General features: G+C 40.7%; 1 protein-coding gene across 5 annotated transcripts in view; it reads right to left on the reverse strand.

The window, feature by feature from the left end:
• Window positions 1-12,082, reverse strand: part of PPP1R21 (protein phosphatase 1 regulatory subunit 21) — a 61,294-nt gene extending 49,212 nt beyond the window's left edge. For 2 of the 5 annotated variants that reach the window (XM_078056600.1, XM_078056598.1), the window contains exons 1-2: window positions 11,955-12,082; window positions 2,630-2,698 (exon numbers count right to left, since the gene is read on the reverse strand). In XM_078056600.1, the coding sequence (XP_077912726.1) occupies window positions 2,630-2,698; window positions 11,955-12,011 (126 nt within the window). In that variant the 5' untranslated portion in view covers window positions 12,012-12,082. Of the gene's footprint in view, window positions 1-2,629; window positions 2,699-5,184; window positions 5,205-5,237; window positions 5,421-6,788; window positions 6,959-11,954 lie in introns of those variants that run through there. The other 3 variants (XM_078056602.1, XM_078056599.1, XM_078056601.1) reach the window with 3 other exon arrangements.
• Between the last annotated feature and the right edge of the window lie 4,237 nt (window positions 12,083-16,319).

A 16,319-nucleotide genomic window follows, 5' to 3' on the forward strand; every position in this document is an offset into this window, starting at 1 on the left:
ATTTTTGTTTCACTAAAATATGATCAAACCTCTTGCTTTAGGGAATTCACGTTGTATGTTTATCATGCCAGTTCCCATGTTTTTAGCTCTGTTTTGTGACAAAATCATTTTTTTTAGCCAAACCAAGTAAATTTAAAAATAAAATTAAAAAAGCATATATACTGAAATAACAGTCATCAACTTAAAGTAAAATATGTTGTTACATAGGCATCTGGCAGTGAGGAGGCACAACGCCTGAGGTGGACAATTTTATAAACCTGAATTTTGAAAGAGAACCTCCTACTCACTGATGATGCCCTTCAGTAAGAATAGGAAGCAATTTATTTGCATTCTTTTTTTTCAATAAATCCTCCCTGAATTTAAGTCACTCAAAATGAAGTCCTTCCACTACACTTAATTTTACTTTAAACTATTTCTGATTTGTCAAAGATAAAAATCAATATTATCCTAACACAAGAATATTTTTAGATGCTGTTTGTTCTGCATCAATTCACCTAAAAGTTTTAAGTAAAAATAGAAACAAAATCTAAAATTTAAACAATGTATCTTCTACTGCCCATTCTATACTGTTTACACCATAATGAGGTAAGAAAGTGGAAATCTAGAGAAGTATTTAGCTCTGCTCTATCTTAAAAAAATATTATTCTCACTATATTTTACTTATGATATTGTGACAACTTTGTGTTCACTGGTAATCAAACACAGATGACCATATACTACTGTATATTTAAGGAAGTGCAGTTATATTACTTTCACTGAAAAACCACTGCAAAGCTAAGATGAGGTCAAGCTTTAATGACAAAGTGATAGAAGTATATTGAAAGAGCAATCTAGAAACCAAAGGCTGGTGTCTGCAAGCTACTGACATTGTCTGCCCGTTGCAAGCAGCCAGAAGGCTGGAATAATGTTTCCATTAAGTAGAGAAACATTTTTCTTTTCTATTGTTTTTTAGTAAGCCCTTAATTTTTGCTTGGAGCTTAATGGTAAATACAGACCCAGCCCACATCCAAATCATCATGTATTTCAAATTAAAGAAATCCAATCCAAATCAATGAATGCTTACTGTGTCCAACAACTCACTGAAAGACAAACCCAACCTATCAAAAGCCTGCTGTAACAGAAGACATCCCAACCTTCCCATTGAGCAAACCAGCAAATTGCCATTCTTACTAGAACTGTAATAACCACCGCAATGAATAGTAAAACAAAGAGTAATTTCTTTACATCCTTATAATTCATCACCAGCTAACTAATGTTCCAACTCCATTAACCAATCACCAATTTCAGAAGACAGCTATCTCAACCTCTCTGTAAACCCTAGTTTCTGCACTGGGGACGATGATAACGTTATCTGCACTCACAGACTTGTGTGAACACTAACTGACAGAGTGGGTGCAATGTGCTTGGCACAATGCCTAATACACAGTGAGAGCTCAACAAACAGAACCTGCCGTCACCATCACCAATGTCACCACCACTGCAAAATCGCAGAGTTAATCAAACACAACCAGCAACAGGATGCTGTCACATGCCCAGAGTGGGCTACTAAGACACACTAGGAAATACCCTTCCCAGTCATAGGTTTTAAACATTGTTAAGAGATAATGACTATTTCTTCAATGATTTAGGCTAAATAATAACTGACTAACAAATCGTGACTATAAATAAGCTTAGTTTTAATAATCCTGGCTTGGGCGCGGACAGCTTTGGAAGTATGGGTACGGTGTTCTCAGCCGCCTCAGCCCCAAGTCTGTGCAACAGCACCTGAGTGGGGGGGCACTCTCAAGACAGAGTTCTCTAGGGTAAAGCTAAGTAAAAGGACATATTTCTGGGTTACCTGAGTGGACTCACCCTGGATAGGTCACTGGTTAGGGGCTATTCCAGAAAGAGATATGAGTAAAGGGGAATCCTAATCCCTTTTGTCTCAACAGGGAGCAAGGGAGAGAGTGAAGAATGACACAGACAGTATATTTAATGGAAACAGGCCAAGAAGAAATCTGTATCATAGAGTTAATTTATCCAACTAAAAATATCACTAAGCAATATTTATGACATGCCTACCAGAATGAGGTAGAAACAAATTTCTTCATCTCCTATCGTATTTCACCCCTCAGGTAGTAAAGATGCTGATGATAAAATATATCACTCAAACAGAGTAACCTGATTTACACAGGTTATTACTATTAAAGAGCTCAACCCAAAAGCAAGATTAATGGACTAAATGATTCACACTTTCAAATCCATTCATTAGGGGACAACAATCTGCTGAATACTGGGCATATGAATATGACATAGGCCCCCTCAGAGTGCTGAATAGTGATGAAGACAGATAAGAAGCTCTATTAATCCCCATGAATTCAGCTAAAGAGAGGCCGTAAGGTATAAGAAAAATGCAGGAGATAAAGTCAAATAATTCTTTTTTGTGATTTTTAGCTAAGGAAATCAAAGTGCATCACATTCATACCTAAGCAAGTAAGAAAGTTAAACACAAAAAACTTTATTACCTTCTCCTATCCCTAGTGAATCAGTGTCATAGTTGGGACTTTAACACAGAAAACCAGCTGAATTCCTTGCTTTGAGTATCACCAAATACTAACTTAACCCTCACAATACAAATACTGTTTCATACCTTTAAAGCAGCAGAATTCGCCTGTTCATCCACAACACCTTTTTTCAGGACCTGATTCTGAGCCCGAAGCTGAAAACACAGGAAGCAATAGTTAATATTTAATATAAAGCAATCACCTGTAGCAAGGAAATCACTTACCATTACTTCACAGGAATGATTACACTGAGTAACTACCTTCTCACATATATATGAGAATAAAAATATTAGCATGGAAGAGGATAGTAGATATCATCATTCTGCCCAATGACATAATATTAATCAGCAGCAAAATCAACACTAAAATCCAGGTCTCTTGACTTCCATCCAGAACATGGTTCTTTCTGTCAAATCAAGTGTCCTCCTTAAATAAAAACTAATACAATGAACTAATACTAAATACTAATGCAATAGACTAATATTAAAACTAATAAAAACTAATATAATAAATAATACGGTACCATGTATGCCATTTTCCTTGAAACTCTGGCACACATTCATTTGTAAAATACATACAATCAGACTAATTATGAAATAAGAACTCTACAGAGAATCAAAGTGTAGGGCATTAAACATACCCAGCAGGACACTGTGCCTAATATTAGTCATGCAAATATCATCCCCCACAATAGCCTCAGGAATGGTGGACTTGCAATAAGGCATCAGTAAGGCAGTGTATGAAAGCAACTAAGAAGAAGACTCAATCCAGAAGTTGGTAATAGCAGCTAACATTGGAAAACTCATCATCTACCAGGCACTGTCCTAAGTGTTTTCCATGTATTACCTCATTAATCTTTACAAGCCTATGAAGTAGGTACTAGAATTGTGTCCATTTACAGATGAGCAAACTGAGGTACAGAGAAGTTAAGTGGCAATGCTGAGATTCAGACCCCAGCAGATTTGACTCCAGTCATAATGCCATTAGACAATATTGGTTACTATTGTCTAAAACTACATATAAATGAGAAAAGAAGGAGGCTGGAGAGGTTGGGAAAGTCTTTGAAAAGGTAGGACGCAGGCTTTTTTTTTTTTTTTTTTAATTGAGGTATAACTTTATTTTAAATAAAGCATACAAATCAAGAATTCTACAGCTAAATGAATTGTGTCTATGTATATAGGTATACCACCACCACTTGCAGAATTTCAAAAGATAAAATCCACTTCTGTAGGAAGAAGAAAGTTCTCAGCAACACTGAGCATGTAAGTAGAAATATACAAGTCCTATGTAGCCAAAGCAAAAGGTTTACAGACTCATATTCTGAAGGTTCAGTACAGAGACCATGAAAGACCAGGTTCTTCTCTGAGAAACTGAACAAAGGAAATGATTTTATCTGTGAGCTTAAAAAAATCTACTTCTAATTAGCATAACTCAGATCTGTCTCCTGAGAACAGAAATGACCCTCCTCTGTGCCAAAAGGATAGGAATATTTAAATACTAAACCTTAAACTGCGTATGTGGAATTCAATACAAAATTTAGCTAAGCATCTAAGAAAAGCAGGGAATACTGCAGGATATTCAACAGCTTGAGCAAAAGACAGATTAAAAAATGAGCTTCTTCTATTTTTAGAAAGTTAAAGATACAGCTCACTACAACAGAAAGAAGACCCAAATCTTGCTCTGCCATTTAGTAGACAATTTAAACTTGAAAAATTCACTTAACCATTCTGAGCCTCAGTTATATGATCTATAACATGGGTGAATACATCTAACCTATCTTCCTTCTCACGTTGTTGTGAGAACCGGATAAGAAACCCCTATCAAAGTACTTTCTAAATCTTAAAGTGCCCCAAGAATGGAAACAGAACTCTTGTTACTAGACTAGAATCAAAGGGATAACAGATAACATTATAACTTGCCTGGTGTAAGGCCTTGTGCTAAAGGATATGGAGGAGAGAAAGAAGTGAAAGAAGTGGTTTACCAAGAGTTTAAATTTAAAAGGGACAATACAAGATAACCAGCAGTACTTACTACTACTTAAATTCCCTGCAACAAGGATTGCAAACTAAGGCCCATGGCCCATACTGGCCTGCTACCTAATATGACTTCAGGCTTCAGATTTCATTTCATTCCCCTGTCCTAACTTTGACCTGTGATCTCTTACATCTCTCTTCTTTCTGGGGTATTTAGAAGATCCTAATGACTGCTTCAAGAAACTACGGATGAAGCTTGAAATCTACTGAACTGATCACTTTCTATAGGACCAGAACCACGACAATTTAAAAAAAGAACCTCAACTTTCATTTCTAAGACACACTTAAAAGCTACTTAAAACAAATTAACAGCCTACTCTGAACAAATTTTTTTCTTAAAGATTTTATTTTTAAGTAATCTCTACACCCAACTTGGGGCTCAAACTCAATCCGGAGATCAAGAGTCCCAGGGTCCACCAACCGAGCCAGCCAGACGTCCCACAAAACAAAACTCTTAAATTACTGCTGTATAGAATTCAATCTGATTACAACAAAAAATGATTTGGATATTCCTTTGGAAAATACTGTTTGCTAAACTAATCAACAACAAAAACATGGTTTCAATAAAACTGCTTGGCAGAAAATGCAGCTCCTTTAGAAATATTTACCTAATACATTTATGAAGGTAGACAAGGATGACAATCAGAAGCTCAGCACATACCACTGCCGTGTTAATTACACTTCTCGGCATCTGGCGTCATCCCACATTTCAGCATTCAGTACGGCCACACTCTAGTGCATTAGTGAACCAGCAGCTTGTCAAACGCTGATGCCGCTGTGGTCAGTCTGGTCTTTTAGAATCCATCGTTCTCCCCACCAGCATTCACCACAGTGGGGAGGCAAATGCACACGGTTTTACTGTTTTAGAAATAGGTACAAGATCACCAGATGGTCACTAATGCCTCCAGGAAATATGTACGGAGGCTCCAAAGCATGTGGGCCTAACTAAGAAACAACTGCCCTGAAGTCTCCATTAGGAAAAACTCTCCAGAAAATGATAGAGCCTACTTCCAAGCAGCTGTGCACCAAGCTCTTCTGTTCCATCCAGTAGAGGAACAGTACCTCTGCTGCCCAACTCTGAAACCCTTAGTCCTTTTAAACCTCGTTTTTCATGGTCTTGTAATCTTCTGATTTGCTTTACCTTTACTCTGAAAGCACAGCCCTTCCTCATTTTGACCAACCAAATCCCAGCTGGTTCTTCCAGGAGCTTACTTCCTACCGCTGGTCTAATTTATCCATAAATGTTTCCTAACCACTCCCTATGGTCCGCAGGGAGCTTGCCCCCTCTGTTCCTTTGGCACCTAACTAGTAAGAAGACATCTCTTATTAAACTGTTCAGCTTTAATTTTACTTTTTAAAGTAGTAAATTTTACATTTACTAACTTATGTTTGACTTCTGTACTCATCTCCCATCTGCCAATAAAACTGCAGCTTGTGGTAGAGACTACAGCCTACTTCCCTGTATCTCCTGCCTACAGTGAAAGATCAAAGCCATGGACAGAGAAGGCACTCAATAAATGTTTAGTTAACTAGTCAAATTAAATACTGTATGTAAAAGGCATTTGAAGGTAATGCATCATATAACTATAAAGCTTCATTACTCTAACAGTGCCTCTCTGACCTTTCCCCAAGATTTGTTTCCTGCATCAGTGACAGGCTAACTCCAGCCACTACTCCCTGGTACTGCAGAGCCTACGGATAGTTTATCCCCGTCCAGGGGGACATACAAGCAAGTAGGGAGAGAGAAAGACCAAGTGGTATTCCCAGCACTTTGGAATACTGAAAATGGTAGAACCGGAAGGAGTTTTAGGGATCACCCAGGCCAGAGATCCTGAAGATGGGATCTGTAGATGACTTCAGTATTTTGAAGCTTCGAATCAGGGTTTGGGTAAGGCTTAGGGATGGGCTTAGGGTTGTATAATGCACACATTACTTTGTAATGAAGAACAGCTTATATGTTTAATAGTTTGTTTTATAGGGTTGTAAAACTTGTAAAATGTCAAAATGTCCACTGTAGGAAATAGTTATGTAAGCGTGGTTCTAACACAGAAGACTGCTGGGGATTAGATGAGAAAATGTGTATATGGGATCACCTCTCTTTCCCCACAAACTCTTCCAATAGTCTGTGACTGAAGGTAGTACATCTCTAATCTTGGACCCATTATCCCATCACAGGTTGTCAAAGCAACAGGAGACGTCATAGTTGACTTACCACCACTCTCTGTCCCGAGAGCAATAACTGTGGTAAGCCTGACCATTCCAGAACCAGAGTTACGTAGAGTAGTCTGCAGAGTGGTCTTCAGCGATTTAGGCTCAGGCCTTTTGAGGCTTCTTGATGTCCAGCAGGACCACATGGTGCTAAGCACTTGGAGAAACACCCGTAGGCTCTGCAGTACCAGGTAGCAGTGGCTGGAGTTATTCCGTCACTGAGGCAGGAAACAAACCTTCTCTCAGACCTGCCCTCAAACGGACCCTTTCTCCTGTTCCTGATCCCATGCAGGGCAACTCCTTAGGACAACACCCCACCCCAACCCCTGCAGTCTAGCTGCCTCACCAGTGACTGGATGACTAGATCAGCTGTGGATTAAAGAGGAAGAGTAGGACAGACACCCCTGGCTTTTCTAAGGTCTTACTATTCCAAGTGTGGTCTGCGGACAGCTGCAATAGCATCACCTGGGAGCAGACTCTCGGGCCCCACCCCGGACCTACTGAACCAGAATCTGCCGTTCAACAAGGTCTTCAGGTGAGTCACAGAGACGTTTTGTGTCTGTGATGCACTGATCTAGGGGCTAAGCTAGCACCTTCTAACAGGGTAGCCAAAAGCCACATGTGCCTATTAAATTTAAATTTAAATAAAATCTAACATTCTGTTCCCTAGTTGCACTAGCCACACTGGAAGTGCGCAACAGTACCACATGGCTAGTGGTTTGCCCTGCTGGACAGCATAGATACAGAACATTTTCATTCACATGGAAAGTTCCATTGAATAGCACTGAACACAATGCTGTTTTCCAAACAAACTTTAGTAGTAAACCCTACACATTGGGGGGGGGGGAAGGCTGATACTAGACTTTAATCCAAATGATACTCATTTTTAATCCAGCTCCTGAGTCAATTTCTCTTACAGGAAGGGGCAATTAATCAGGTTCCACCAAGCTCCACTATCTAGAAAGCAAACACACCGAGTCAAAACTGAACCTTCACCAATATGAATAGCTATTTCCTAAGAGTGTAAATCTAAAAAAGCTCCCACAGGCAATCTCCTTCATCACTAAAAGAAGCATCAATTGCAAAATAAACTGTTAAGAGAAATACTGGATGTCTGACTTTCCCATTTGTTTTTACTGGCTCAAAAAGAGCTTTGAAAAGATTGAGCAAAAACTAATATACTGATACCACGCCTTGAGCAATGGTTCTCAAACTTTGGTGTGCATCCAAATCACTTCAGAGGTTTGTTACACACAGATTGCTGGATTTGACCACCAGTTTCAGATTCAGTAAGTCCCAGGTGGGTCTGAGAATGTATACTTCTAACTAGTTCCCAGATGCTGATGATGCCAATCCAGGGGCCACACTTTGAGAACCACTGGCCCAGAGTAACACAAACACTAAGAAAACAGAACCTGAAACATGCTTACACACATAACATGATGCCAGGCAGGGGTGCAGGAGCTCCTGCAAAGAAAGCAGGCTGAAATCAAACAGAGCCAGGACTCAGTGCTCTTAGCCTCTCCTCCCTATGAGACATACCAGAGCATCAGAAGCAGACCAGGCTGCGGAAGAGACACCATATAAGAAACGATCTTTGATTCTTAATCTACGGTGTAGTAACTGAGGTCTCGATTAGCTTTCCCTCACATCGCAAAGCAGCATGCTTGCATTGCTTACCAATTACCTTCAAAAACCTCTGAAAACCAGTGCATACACCTTTCCTCTTCCCTAAACTTTATTAAACCTGAAGTTTCAGAAGTCTCCAATGACCTTCTAATTGCCCAAACTACTAGGGTCTTAATCTCTACTTTTACGGCTTTTCCATTAACACTTTACATTTAGCAGTATGTATGCCTCAGAAATTCTCCTCTGCTTTGGCCTCCCATCTTTTATCTAACTAAACTTTCAGTCCCTTAAATGGGAGCTTCTCGGGCCATTTTTTTCCTTCTTGGGAGGAAAGAATATTATGATCATAGTTCTTAAGCAAGAAATGGGCTCCTTCCTGGAAAACAGGCTGAGATCTGCATTAAATCTGTAAAGGAGATTCTGCAAATGTCCTTGGTTTAGGGATCATGCTTGCTGCTGTCTTGATACGTAGCCTCCTTCTACTGTTTATGAGGAACTCTATTGTCTTTGTATCCTAAATGAGGAAAAAGACCTAACTGGATTTCAACATTAGCCCACAATTTCTGCACCAGGGAAGGTAATGCAAAGCTAGAGTGCCCCTTCCACAAGCTCAGGGCTGAAGGTAGCACAGATCTTATCTAGAAATTACTCGGCACTAGAATTGACAGAGAATAAAAAGCACATGAAATCTTTTGACCAATCTCTGTTCTCTTATGTTCTGAAATTTCCATCACATTGCAATTAAAAGGATGAAAAATGATCTAACCCAATCTGAGAGATAAATAACCTCAAGTCTGGCAGACCTCCTACAGCCCATCTCCTCCTCCCTTCACACCCTTCCCATAGGTGTTCCCCAAAGAGTCTACCTAAAGGCTTCCACCCGGACTAACTCTTGCAGTTCAACTACTTGTCTTCACAGGAATTATTCCAAAAGCTCTGGCCTTTGTCCTGACTTTTAGCCAGTCCATCTCCACTAGAAATTTCCAGCAGTTACCCCAACAACACCTCAACTACTATGTGAACAAGATAACTTTAATGTGCCTTGCAACCTTAAAATTCTATAATTATATCTAACCTGTAATACACCTCTTTGCTCTAAACTGGCTTGCCTTCCTGCCAGTAGCATCTGTCAGTGGCAGTCATGTCCCTTCATCTAGAACCACAGGGTCAACTCTTCAGTCTCCCTTCACTCACCACATCCCACAGAATGAGTAAGACACAAGGATGAGTGCCTCATATACTATATTCTTCGTAAGTTTTGTGCTAGGTACAAAGTGGGCACTCAAGAGGTAACTAGGGGCGCCTGGGTGGCTCAGTCGGCTGAGCAACTGACTCTTGGTTTCTGCTCAGGTCGTGATCTCGTGGTCTTGGTCGTGGGATCAAACAGCATGGGGCTCTGCGCTCAATGCCAGCCTGCTTCAGATTCTTTCTCCCTCCCTCTGTGCCCCCTCCCAACTCTTGCATGCACTCTTGCTCTCTAAAATAAATAAATAAAATCTTTAAAAATAAATTTAAAAAAAAAAAGAGGTAAGTAAAAAGGTACTTTAACCCTAAGTCCTAAATCTAGGCCCTCCTCTCCATCTAAACAGTGACTAATTTGATTTAGTCCCATATTACACTTCCCAAAACTATTCCAACAGCCTATAGTCTGGTCTTCTTTTCACCGATCTTTCCCTATTTCAATCCATCCTCCGAGGAGTTACCAGTTCCCCTCCTAAAAGTAATGCCATTATCCCGATTAAAAACCTTTGACATCTATTTTTCAAAAGATAAAGTTCAAACTTATTTGACATCCACAACCCTTTATGATGATCAGGTCCAAATTAACTCTCCAGCCATACTTCACCTCTCTCTGCCGTGTACCTTAATGTGCTTTCATGACTGGAAACATGGCCTGTTCCCTTTGCCTGGGATGCTACCAACCCTCCCTCTTCCCTATTTCCCAATCTGAGTAACTTCTACTCTTACCCTCATCTCTTCTGTGTTCCCACTGAACTAACACTTGTCATACTGTATCATAATTATGTACAATCTCTGAACATTCTATTAAAGGATTCTCCTTAAACTGGAACTCTGCTCACTCAACAGAACCTGGCAGACTATGCACAGGAGGCCCATAATAAATGTCCGTTGAACGAAAAGCATATATATCCAAAAAAAAAAAAAAATCTTTCAAAGTTTTTAATACTTTTGGAAGGCTACACAATTATTTCAGCAATGCAGTCACTGCTTAAAACATTTTTAGAACTCTCTTTTGCCATTTGGAATTGCCTTCTGAGATTGTTTACCCTTACTTTATACTCATAAAACATTTTCACCCAAAATAGTGGAGTCAACTTTGAGTATTGCCATTCTCCACCCACTCTCCTTCACCATATGGATTTGTTCCAAACAATTTCTGACCCTTTCCAACAAGAAAATATTCCTTCAAAGGCTGAAAACTTGCCATCACTGACATTGTGCTACAGGCTCTTAAGACAATTCCATATGTAAATGCAAGAAGTTCTGCCAATGGCCGCACCGCTGGAATAAGTGTATTATCTCAAAAGACTCCCATTTGATGGTGAAAAGACCTAAGTGTGTATGTTTAGGCAAAGGTTTTATTTTTCAAACAATAGTTCATTTTACCTTGCTGAGTATGTGTTAAGTGAAACCCTACGAAAAAAATGTGCGTCCGTTTCTCCAAATTGTCAAAAGGGGGCTAAGTCTTCCCAATGCTCCCATGATGCCAGATCATTGAAAACTAAGCTTAATGACTGTTCAATTTCCGAGGATGTGAGATTCTTTTATAACTTCATTAGAATATTCTTAAGGCAGCAACACCTTAGAAGCAGCACCGCCCTTTTCCAAGTAAAAGGTTCCATCATTTAAAGACGGATGCCATAAATACGACTGTTTGCTTAACTCAACATGTATTGAGCATCTGGGTGTTCTGCCCCACTCCAGGTGACCGAGGGAAAAGACAGAAAAAGGGACACAGCCCTACCACTCAAGCTTTCAAAATCATCTCCAGACATCTTGCCAACGCACTAAATACATTCGTAACCACCCATCCTCAGTGAAACAGTTTACAGGAATGGCTCGCTCTACCCTCCCGAATTGACTGGGGACACATAAATCTCTTTATCCTCATGTCATCCCTGTGAGGAGGAAGAAAGCTTGATCTTTCCCATCACTGGGCTAGGAAAATTAAGGAAGCAGCAGTAGAGGGGTTGGTCCTTACCCTTCCCTTCCCCTCCCGACCAGCACCAGAGGCAGAAGCCAGGATTCGGACACCCCAGTTCCAAGCCCGCTAGTTTAGTGAGAAGGAAGAATCAAACTCCTGATCCTTCCCGCAGAAACGCACAGGGACCCAAAGACGGCCCGGCCCCATCCCCTGGGAGCTGCAGGTGGAGGCATGGTAATGGTGGACAGAGAAGGCAGAGAGGAGGGGCACGCTCGCGTGCCCCTTCGCCGTTCCCCTCCGTCCCGACGAGTAGCTGCCAAGGCAACCCGAGGCCGCAGGGCCGGGGACCCCCTACTCCCCGCCCACGATGGGTACCTTCGAGTACTCCTGAGCCAGCTTCTGGTACTTCCCCTGCAACTCTGCCGAGGCCATGGCCTCCCCCGCCCCGTCCGGGCCTGGCTGTCCAGGCCGCTCAGCCCCACCCCCCGCCCCCAACCCCAGACACGCTCCCCGGTTGGGCTCCGCCAGCGCCTGCCCGCTCGGCCACCACCGCCGCGCCTCCTCCTCCACTTCCGGGTTCGCCCGGTGGGAGGAAGGCGGAGTGGGACCAGGGGCGGGGCGACTACCGGGGGCGGGGCAGCGCCTGGACGTCACCGCCCCACCCTCCCGCGCCTGAACACGTGTGTGCGCAGCCTCGCTGGAGCGCCAGGGCTCTGCCTCTGGGACCAGGGGCGCCATCTTGACGCATGGCCCAAGATGGCGACCTAGAATGGATAAGAAGAGAATCAAGAAAGGAAGAGAATGACGAGAGCCCACAGAATGGGGGGAGGGGGGGACCGAGGAGAGGGGCGGTGGTTGCGAAGAGCAGAGGAGCGGAAGAAGAAACATTCTAAGCGCATCAAGAATTCTGGCGGATCTTCTCTCCCCCTCCCCCTGCTGGTTCCCATGGCAACCGTCTGGCGTTTGATGGTTATAGCTTTCAGAACGTACACGGGGAGAAAGACCTTTATATTCCTCTATCTCGTTATCCGGATATGGTAGCGCCAGACATGCCCTGCATTGTAAAGTCTCAGACTTCCCCCAGATTTATAACGCTTGCTGCTGCCACCCTCCCCTACTCCAGACCATACAAACCATTGTCTTATATTTGGACATTGAAATTTCTTTGTGTCCATTCTCTACCCCCTCTATCCACACACCCTTACCCCCGTACGCATACCACAGCAGAGCCTTTTTCAGTGGATTGAGTAAAAAGCCTTTAGGAAATTTCAGGAAATGTCTCCTGCCACGCGTGCAGATAGGGTGGATGATGATAAATAACTGGAGAATTGAAGCAAAAAATAGTCTGCCTGAGATATTTTATACCGCTTTTCTTGAATTAAAAGCTTGCCTCCATTCAACAAATATTTGTTGGGATTCTATTGTATATTCGATATTGTTCTAGGTATTGCCTGTATTGCAACAAAAAATGTTCACTGATAGAGGAATCAATAAATAAAATTTAGAGTATATATTTGCCATAAATTACAACACAGCAGTTAAAACAAATGACCTAGATCTGTATATCTGTATGTATCAACATGACAAAATAGAATGTTAGCAAATTGCAGTACACAATAGGATGAAAAGATACATTTAAAAATATGAAACAACATTTGCATTGTTCGTGAACAGGTGAACATGTAGGAAAAATAGAAAAACAAGAACTGGACAGATACACATCAAATTCTGGATAGTGGTCACCTCTGGTGGGAAAAAGAAAGGGAAATGAAACGGCAGAACAAAGGACCATAAACTTTAATTTTTTTAAGTAAATATGACAGGATGTAAACATTATCTACCTAGTAGGTACAGGGATCTTGGCATTTTAAGATACTTGAAATTTTCCATGATTAAAAAAACTGTGCCATCCTAGTTTCTTGTTTGGCTATGAGTAAGCCTGGGATTTTATACTGAAATGCTGAGCCCGTATGCATTTTTTCAGCAATTGTAATGTATAAGAGGATTATAAACTTTAAAAAATGTTGTTTATATTTTTTTAATTTGCTAATAGCGACGCCCTACTGTCCAGCAAACTTTCAGAACAATCCTTTTAAATTATTATTATTAGTTTTCATGACACCACCAAGCGGCAGAATTAAATATTGTAAGTGCATTTTTCTGGTTTGTAACGTAATGGAATTTTCAATCATTTAAAAATAAAATGTCATCTCAGAAACAACATTCCAAAGGAAGAATGTGCAACTTTGGCTAGAGCGCCTGTGTGAGTTCATTTTACTGAACTGAGAAATTTGCTTTCCACTGCTTGGTCTAGTTATTCTGTCAGATGCACCATTTTCAAATCCCAGTTGATAAGTCTGAATACATTAAAGATTCTCTCCCTCGACACCATTAAGTGAGTGAAAAAGCACCATTAAGTGAATGAAAAGGCAACACCATTAAGTGAGTGGAAGAAGATGCTTACAACATTTATATCCAACAGAGTTCTCTTAGTCTCTTATTCAAATATATAAAGAGCTCTTACAAATCAATAGAGAAAGGCAATCAAAAAGAAAAATAGGCAAGAGACTTCAACAGGAATTTCACAAAAGAAGATACACAAACATCCATTAAATATGCAAAAGGGTGTTCAGTTTCATTAGCAATCAGGAGGAATTAAAATTAAAACCACAGTGAGATACCATTCATATCCACACAAATAGCTAAAGTTAAAAAGATTGAGGGCGCCTAGGTGGCTCAGATGGTTAAGCGTCTGCCTTCAGCTCAGGTCATGATCCCAGAGTCCTGGGATCGAGTCCCGCATCGGGCTCCCTGCTACTTGGGAGCCTGCTTCTTCCTCTGTCTCTCTCTCTCTCTCTCTCTGTCTCTCATGAATAAACAAATAAAATTAAAACAAAAAAAAAGATTGAGAAGTGTTAGTGAGGATATGGAACAGGAGAAACTCTTATAAAATGCTGGTAGGAATATAAACTGGAAAAATCATTTAGGAAAAGATTTTGGTATTATTTACTCACCCGTACATATTCATGATCTAGCAATTCTACTCTTAGGTATACACTAAAAAAAAAAAAAAAAAGACAGTGTGCATGTATTCACCAAGAATACTCATACCACTATTATTCATAAGAGTCAAAAAAAACCAATCAACAGAATAGATAAATGATTGTACATTCATATTATGGAATACTAAACAACAATTAAAAAAAAAAACTGAACTATAGCTACAGCTAACTACTGGATGAATATCAAAATATAATCCAGAACGAAAGCCAGCTCCCCCCCAAAAAATTATATTGTATGACTTCATTTACATAATTTTCAAAAAATGGCAGAATTCAATTTTAAGGTTCAGGGATGTATGCTGGGGTAATGTAACTAGAAAGAAAAATAAGAAAGTGATAACCACAAAAGTGAGAAACCTGATTGGAAGGGGGCATGAGATGGGCTGGGGGGGTAATCGCAGTGTTGTTTCTGTGTTAACTTGGCAATAACAACTTCTCATCAGGTACATTTTTGTTTTGTGTACTTTTTTCTATGAGTGTTCCATTTCACAACAGCAAATTTTTCTTTTTTAAATCTCAATTATCTCATATGCTTGCCAGCAATAGTTCCCAACCTGTAAAAATAACATAGTTATGGGGAGTAGTGTAAATGAAGGTTGCTTGGAATTATTGTAAATATGCAAGTGTTATGATGATCATTAAATCATTTAAAAACATAATTGTTTAGGACTTTTTTTTTTTCAGGTATGAGAAATTGAACTCAAACTAGCTTAGACCCAAAGGGGGAATTTACTAGAAAGTTTTGTGAATAGCTCACAGAACAACAGGAAAAAGAGGAGCACAGGATCTCAAGTACAACACAGACATACATTAAAGATTCTTGCATCTTTAATGTATGTCTTTAATGTATGTGAGAGTTGCAAAAACAGTCAGAGAGTTGCAAAAACAGTTTTGTTTTTGCAACTCTCACATTCTCAACATGTGCTCCTTCCCCATACCTTCCTTTACTTCTGCGAGGTAGCAAAACCAAGCAGTGCACTGGTCCTGAGCCTCCCATCTCACAACCCAAGAGAAACTAGGCTGCTCAGTTCCAGTTTGAAAAATCCTAGGGAAGGTCTCTGACAGCTTGGGTGAGATGCCCATCCTTGGGTCCATCAGCTGTGACCTGAATTTTCAGTCACACAGGATGGACAGGTCAGCTGGGAAACCCCCTAGGCCCTGACCAAACCTAGAGAATAGATCACTCTTTCCCCAGTTGAAGACTTCTACGGCAAATGCCACCAGCGTAAGCAAAGGACACACAACTACAGAGACCAGCAAGGACCAGAAAGCAACACTGGGGACCCCTTGATGCGGACCCAAGTCCCCCTACCCCACCCTCAAGGGCATAGTGTGCTCTCTGCACACCTGGGTGCCATCTTGGGAGGTGAGAGAGAGGGACCAAAACTTAGAATAAATGAGTATTTCCTGAAAGGAGGGACTATTGTAAACCAAAATAAATAAATAAATAAAACAAAACAAAACAACAGTTTTGACTGGAGACTGGGAAATTGCTAACTGATGAAATAGGCTTTCCCCTTCCAATGGAGAGGAGATTGTGAGAAGACCAGATCTGTCATAGAGAAAGGAAAGGCTCCATTTTCTCTGCACATCTAAACATACCATGAGTCAGTTATGGCAACATAGCATAAGCAAGAAAAAGTTTTGGTTTGTGCTATTCAAACTCCATCCTGAACAA

The sequence above is a fragment of the Halichoerus grypus genome, chromosome 10 (assembly GCF_964656455.1).
Source record: "Halichoerus grypus chromosome 10, mHalGry1.hap1.1, whole genome shotgun sequence".
In the NCBI taxonomy this organism is placed as follows: domain Eukaryota; kingdom Metazoa; phylum Chordata; class Mammalia; order Carnivora; family Phocidae; genus Halichoerus; species Halichoerus grypus.